We start from the raw sequence: 7,070 nt of genomic DNA, 5'->3' as shown, positions 1-7,070 counted from the left end.
ATGCAGAATGACACGGATACCCCATCCCAAGCTCCAGGGCCTCCTTCCAACACAAGCCTCGCATTGAGACCGCGAGCCCAGAATAGTGAAAGCGAATCTTCATCACGAACACTCTCGGGCTCTGCTCTGCACTCCCAGCCGGATGCACCTGAACCAACTGCGCCTGGTTTGCCCGACGATGAATTTGAGCGAGAGGAGCCAATCTTCATCTACCAATTCCGGGTGTTCAACCTGTGCACCAAGACTCTCTTCCCTAGTGTCAGCCTCGACAACCTCGAGGTTGACGAGGTTGGCAGTGGTGGCTACAACCGCATCATCAAGATCACTGCCAAATACGAGGAAGGAGAGTCGAGGGACGCTCAGAGTGTAATCCTTCGTGTTCCCCGCTACGAAGAGAATGAAGAAGTCGAAGACGTGGTCGCCATCTCCCGGTTCCTCCAGCGCAAGATCCGCATCCCCACGCCGCGAGTACTCGCCTTTGATGTCGGAAAGGACAACGTCCTGGAGTCGGCCTATACCGTCATGGAGTTCGTCCCGGGAATCACACTGGAGTCAGTTTGGCCCCGCCTCTGCCAGCGTGCTCGCTTCAGAGTCGCATCCGAGCTCGGAGAGTATGCCAGGCTCGTTCTCCAGTGCCGCAGCAGCGCGGCGGGAAGGGTCGCCGCCGCCGATACCGTTGACGAAATCTGCCTGGCCAACTACCCGGGTCCGCCCTGGGAAGAAGAGCGTCCCAAGCTCAGCAGGCCTTACCGCAACGCGCCCCCGGAAATCTCGGTCCTGGACACGCTCATGGAAGACTTGAGAGAAGCGGAGGCCCGGGCCCTCGGCAGCGAAGATCAGGTGCTGGCGCTGCTGTTCAGGCAACTGATGAACATGGCCGAGGAGATGGATCGTAGGGGATTCTTCTTCGACCACTTCTACTCACTCACCCACGTGGACTTCCAAGCGCGGAACATCATGGCCGACATCAAGCTAGGCCAGACAGAAGGCCTGGTCTCTGCAATCATCGACTGGGACGACGCGATATTTGCGCCCATGATACTGGCCTGCGCACCGCCCGTGTGGCTCTGGAACGACTGGGGACCGGCCGATCTGGTGGAGAGGGCTGACAACATTGAGCCGACGACTGCCGAGTACAAGGAGATCAAGGAGGCTTTTGATACTGCTGCCGGAGAGGACTATAGGAGGTGGGCATACGGGGATGGGTATCGACTGGCAAGGAGACTGATACGCTTTTCCATCGAGGGGGTGCGGTGGAAGCGGGACTGGACTGAGGCAGAAGAGATGCTTGAGGAGTGGAGGGTCATGTACCAGACCAGGGTCTACTCTCCTTCGTTTTGAGGTTCCAAGGGGGCGGCTTTCTCTGGTCTCTTTGCTAGAATGTATCATGGAATTGCTATTTGCTTTGAAGCAGTGAAAGATGGCTGGGGTTTCAAATTGATGGCGAGCCTGCGCACGTCCTCTGCCAATGAAAGCGGCTGTTGCCGAGACATGTACCAATAAATTGTAATATTCAAGGACCAAACTTTATTAATACCCAGCCCGTTTTCAAGGCCAGGGAGTTTTATTAAGAGATTAAGAGCCTTGCGAATGATGCAAGTCAGGATGAGTTATTTTCTGCGTGCTGCATAGACCTGAGCTGATTCGCAGTGCTGACATGGCTCGCTGACCAGGTGGACTTGCCTATGTGTCACGCATAGGATCTGGTGGGCAGTGCAATATCCAAATTTCCTAATCCCTCGACAATTCCCCTTGCTCCTCCCGGGGCAGTGATGTCTTGCACTGGCTCCGAGCCTGCCCATGTTGACTCGCGTCGCTGGTTGTCTGAAAGGAAAATAATAATTCGTCTTCGGTATTCGTAGTGTTGTGGGAGTACATCGATGTCGACTTGTGCTATTGTGGTTCTTTCTAGACTTACATCCTCCAGCCAGGGCTTTTATACGCGAAGGCTCGTAGCCCTTGCAAAGAAACAATCTTCATAATGTCTTTCGACGGGTTCGTCGACATGGCGAAACAAAGGTACAGTCCTTTGCGAAGTAACAAAGCGACTCCACGCGCGAGGAATGTTTCAAGTTCACTTGTGAGACTCCTTTGTTTTCTCACTCGAAGAAAGAAAAAGTATCTTGGGCCTGGGGTATGCAGATGGTCACACTCACTAGGGGATTGTCATCTGTCTTCACAAGTCTTGTGTGCACCCACATACTTCCTATTTCTGGACACAATGCACTGCAGATAGACTTTCGCGTGGGAGAACACAAAGGAATGTGGCACATCATGTTTCTAACATGTTGCTATTTTGAGAAACAGGTTGCTGTTGTGGAAATGGCCTCCTACATGTACCATGACAGCAAGAGTACGCAATGCCTTGCAATATGGCACATGTGGTACATGTCAGAGATAACCACTGGTAATACACGTTTTGGATGATTCAGAAGAAGACATGAAAAATTGCTGATATGAGAAAGATTTAATTATTGGAAAACCCTTAACCCCGAGTCTTGAGTATGCATAGTCTATGAAATGGTAGATCTCTACCAATTCGAAACCAATGTGACGACAGAACGAATACCCCGAGCCCATCCAGGAGAGTGGCGTCTCTATCACTCCCAGGCGTAGAACCATTTCGCAGCTGACATGGCCTTCTCAAGCAATCCCGGGGCCGGCTTTGGAAAGCGGGAATCGTACAGAGCCGCCCACTCCGTTAGCATCGCCTCGGCCTCCCTGTAATGCTCGTTCGTGACGAGACCCTCGTATGCGAAACGGGTCAGTCTTCGGGCAAGCCGATTCGCGTCGCCATACGCCCACCTCTTGAAATCTGGTCCGGCGGCGTCCTCAAAAATTTGCTTCAATTCCCGATTCTCTTGGGTCTTCGGGACGTCGTTGGCATAATATTCATCGTCCTCCTCGTCGTCCTTCCAGTCCCAAATCCATTGAGGCGGAGAACATGTCGAAAACATGGGGGCAAAGACGGCACCATCCCAGTCAAGAATGGTAATCTTGACGCCTTCGCCCTCTGTGTCGGGAGTGGCCATGACGTTTCGTGGCTGGAGATCCGTATGGACGATCGAGTAGAAGTGGTCCCGAAAGCAACCCATCTTGTCAAGCTCGGCAGTCATTCGGATGAATCGATCCAACGTGTCCTGCGTGTAGAAGTTGAGTGGAAGCTTTTCCAGGAACCGCGACTTGAGAAAGTCGAAGCGTGCCGTCAGCATGTCCTTGATCGACCAAGCTGGAGGCTGGCCATGATGGTACGGCGTGTGAAATATCGGATAGTCTGAGTCCCAGCTCATGTTCTGGAGGCTCGACACGAACAGCTCTGGGCCCAGGCCCGAGTTCAATCGGCCTGGTACGGCGCTGCGCAGCTCCAACATCTCCCTATATGCCTGGCCCAGCTGCTCAGCAACACTGCATCGCTGCTGGTGAGTGAGGTGCGGATAGGTCTTCGTCAAGGTCTCTCCAGGGATGCGTGCGTGGACTGCGTACGGGCAAGCGATAGGATTATCGTATCCCTTGTCAAACGAGAGCACGCGCGGAACAGGGATTGAGGTTCTATCAGCGACAAACTCGAGAATGCCGACGTCATGTTCGAGTAGGTCTTCGTCCATCCGGGGGATGCGCAGAATAACGTTGAAATCTTCCTCGGATTCGGTCTCAATCGTGACTCCAATGACGCGGTTGAAGCCACCACCCTGCATGCGCTCGACTCTGATCGTGCTTGCAGAGTAGCCCGGAATCCAAAACTCGGTGTTGAAAAGGTCCACCACCCGAGACTGGAAAGTCTCGAAGGCTTCGTGCTCCCATTCAGCGGTGGAGGAGTCTGAGACCTGCGACATTGATGTGGCGGAATACTGAGATCCAGAGCTCGTTGTTGACGGCATGATGAAGTTGCGTGATTGTCTGGTTCGAGTTAAGGAGGTACTTTACAGTGATTGGGGCAGTCTTTTGCGGCCAAGTCTTCGTGTTTGGTTTGTTAGAAGATGATTTTCGAGTAAGTCCGTAGGATGTTGCCGCGTTTGTCGCTTTTATAGCAAACGGCGTTTGCAATTCTTTGTTTGAACAGATTAGTCTGTTCGTGTCCCACCGAAACAGATAGGCTCAAACCAACAAAGAAGCAACTGTAGATCGTGCGGGAAACAGCCTATGCCGCCCTGCCTGGCTATCTTTGTCATTCAAGTAATAGAGTGCTTTGTTGATTCCCGGTTATTGAACTTGATTGTCTATGTGCATTACGGGATGTTCTAGGCTGCCTGCTTTCATTGTCTCTCTCGAACTCGCCAAAAATACCATCTGTTCAGCATTGAACCACATTGTGGCTGAGTTGCCATTGTCTCCTCAAATCCTATTACATTCTTCCTTCTCTGTCTTGTCTGGGCTTTTGCTTTGGATACAGTAGCGAATCAGTGACGAAATGCAATTGACTAGTTATTATCTGCGGCAGCGCTGCGTCTCCCTCAACGCACGTACCAACCCTATGGAACCCAATCACAAGCGCGTCCGAACGTGCCAACCCGCCCATCTCCACGGTCACATGGGCTAGACGCTCAACTGTTCCCCTGATCATGAATTTTTATCAAAAACACCATCACCAACACAACGCAACACCACATCATGATTCGCCATTTATCGCAGAATTCTGCCTGGCGCCGCATGGTCCGGCCTATAGCTATAGGCCAGCGCTACCTCTCGACACAAGTGTCCCACACGTCTTTCCCTGCCACGCTGCTGCACTACTGCCCGCGCCAACGAGTGCGGCTGTACGACCACGCCGAGTCCGACGATCGACCGGACGATCTTGTTGACGAGAGCGCCATCGTAGAGAAGAACGGTCTCGTGTATCGGGAACCCCCCACAAGCCATGGTCAGTGGGCACCATGCTCCACAGACCCTGCAACTTGACGTCTACTGACCTGAGAGCGCTAAAGTTTCAAACGGTGCTGTCCTGTATCCTAATACCTTTATGATGCAGGAGTTCATCCGCATGTACTATGATGAGATGCTTGATCGTGAAGATGAGGGCAAGGAGGTTGAGACGCCCTACATCTTTACTATCAGACGAGGTTCGATCCGCTCATGTACGATATAACCTCGCAGACGAGCTAACAAGCAATGCTAAGGAACACCTATTCCTAGCCATCTCATTCTGATCAATGAATACATGTCGCGATTTTCTCTCCGACCAGCACAAGCCTTGCCGCTTCAAGGTAAGCCCGGCTCCTGACCACATGCAGGCCAAAAGCTAGTGTCACTGCTAAAATTCTGTGTGCCTAGATCTTAATCAAGCTCTCAACGAATTCTTCGACAAACATGCTAAGAAGGAGACTGCGAGTGGCTGGTTGGACAATCATCCATTCCAGAATGCCGTTGCCGATGACGCCCTGGCAGTGTGGGGAAGTCACTGAACTGTAGAGAGACCTTCAGCCTGCGAGTGTGCCTCACGAGATGTATCGATCCTGGCTGAGGCGCGCGCATAATCCTAGCCCACTTTCAAGTCAAGTAGTTTGTGAAATCCAATCGTCAGCGCCTTGTTGGTTAATGGCCGTGAAGTTTGATAGAACCAACATGTATTTTCTTGTTTGCATCGCAGACATCCCCTGGGGCTCTCAGTCCGCTGCTCGAAGACTGCTCTCGTCAGGTGCTGAGTCTGTCACTCAAGGGCGAGATATATAAACCCCGAACAGCACCCGAGGTTTGTTGATGTGGCCTGAGTTCTAAAGTTCCCATCATGCTTAGGGACAACGCTCAGTCTGTGCGCACCTACCCCTCTTTTGCCTGCCCCTTAAAGGGCCAGCGCTCCCCTAAAAATTTTCGTCACTCGGAATTCTCAGGGCAAAGACGCCTCAAACCCATCCATCCCAGCCCCGTTTTATGACCTTGACGTAGTATCTTCACCAAGAATAACTTGACATCGACTTTTCTTGTGTCCGCGAAATGTCGGCTTCACGGAACCTTATTTCTGTGTTCAGGCAGTTCCCCAAGGAGCTGTTTCGAGTCAATGATGGCTTCCAGGTGAAGCTACGTGCTTGGACACCACAGCGCCGAGTGTATGACATTCATGTCGAGAACGGATTGGTGTTGCCAAAAGCACTCAACGGATCCACATACATAGGTAGATTGGTTTCCGTGTCGTTGTTGTTGTCAACCCACATGGACTAACCGTCGCCGTCAGCTCCAAATGGCGCTTCTATGCGGCCTAATTCACCATATCAACAGAGTCTAGTGTCGGGCAGATTTCGAGGCAACAATGTAGTCGTCTATTCTATCCCTGAAGGTAAACACAGGTCCCAATACAAATTACAGGGCGTTACTTTGCATGGCCCGGCGCCCAATTGTACACATTGCAGGCTGCTGAAGAATCTTTTAGGCACGAACATACCCGAAGACCTGATCCTGGTGCATGAACGATCAGATCATTATTCACTTCAACCGGCAAAGTCCATGACGCTCGATGGTAAAGTATACTGCTGAACACACTTGAGCGAAGCCCGCTCAACTAACTCTGCACAAGACCTCAACAGAAAGATCACGCACTTCATGAGAGTCCATGGCATTATGTTTACAAGGGCACAATGGCTTGAGGCTTACCCCAGGGCGACAGAAGCTCGTAGTTGATCAACCGAATTGGCAGTAAGGGACTGAGTCACGGCAGTGGGGGCGATCTCGGCTTCAGTGGCATTAAAGATTAACTACGAGAGCCGTCGAGTGGATGGATTCAATACGTGAGCACAAAAGGATGGGTCTTGAAATCCCCGGGAGGATACACGCCGCAGTGCGTAGGTGAAGGGGGAACCGACTTAAGCACTGGGAGCCAATGATAATTGGAAAGGAGGATAGCAAGAATATCACTATACTCAGCGACGAAACTCAAGCACACGAAAGTCCATTTTCGTCTTTGGGGGTGAGCTCGTGTTATAGTAATATTATAGATATAAAGTAGTTCTTATCTTAATATAAAGTATACTTAACAAAAGTAATAATAGAGATTTATAGAAAGAGGAAAATAATAACTAAAGAGAGGAATAGTATCTATATAATTTTAGAGAGTCTATATAAAGGGGCTATATTATAGAAGT

General features: G+C 51.1%; 3 protein-coding genes across 3 annotated transcripts; 2 read left to right on the top strand and 1 right to left on the bottom strand.

The window, feature by feature from the left end:
- On the top strand, window positions 1-1,341 carry E0L32_000282 (uncharacterized protein; the record flags this gene model as incomplete). Its single annotated transcript, XM_031137051.1, has 1 exon — window positions 1-1,341. One exon carries the CDS (start codon window positions 1-3, stop codon window positions 1,339-1,341), a length of 1,341 nt encoding a protein of 446 aa, XP_030997659.1.
- A 1,259-nt stretch (window positions 1,342-2,600) lies between these two features.
- E0L32_000281 (uncharacterized protein) lies at window positions 2,601-3,878 on the bottom strand (the record flags this gene model as incomplete). Its single annotated transcript, XM_031137040.1, has 1 exon — window positions 2,601-3,878. One exon carries the CDS (start codon window positions 3,876-3,878, stop codon window positions 2,601-2,603), a length of 1,278 nt encoding a protein of 425 aa, XP_030997658.1.
- Window positions 3,879-4,608: 730 nt separating this feature from the next.
- Window positions 4,609-5,399, top strand: E0L32_000280 (uncharacterized protein; the record flags this gene model as incomplete). Its single annotated transcript, XM_031137029.1, has 4 exons — window positions 4,609-4,858; window positions 4,923-5,057; window positions 5,115-5,201; window positions 5,269-5,399. The coding sequence occupies 4 exons, from the start codon at window positions 4,609-4,611 to the stop codon at window positions 5,397-5,399; spliced, it is 603 nt and encodes a 200-aa protein (XP_030997657.1).
- Between the last annotated feature and the right edge of the window lie 1,671 nt (window positions 5,400-7,070).

This window comes from Thyridium curvatum (genome assembly GCF_004353045.1).
Source record: "Thyridium curvatum strain D216 chromosome Unknown NODE_1_length_1224711_cov_81.814160, whole genome shotgun sequence".
Lineage (NCBI taxonomy): Eukaryota > Fungi > Ascomycota > Sordariomycetes > Thyridiales > Thyridiaceae > Thyridium > Thyridium curvatum.
This window is presented reverse-complemented; position numbering and strand designations above follow the sequence as displayed.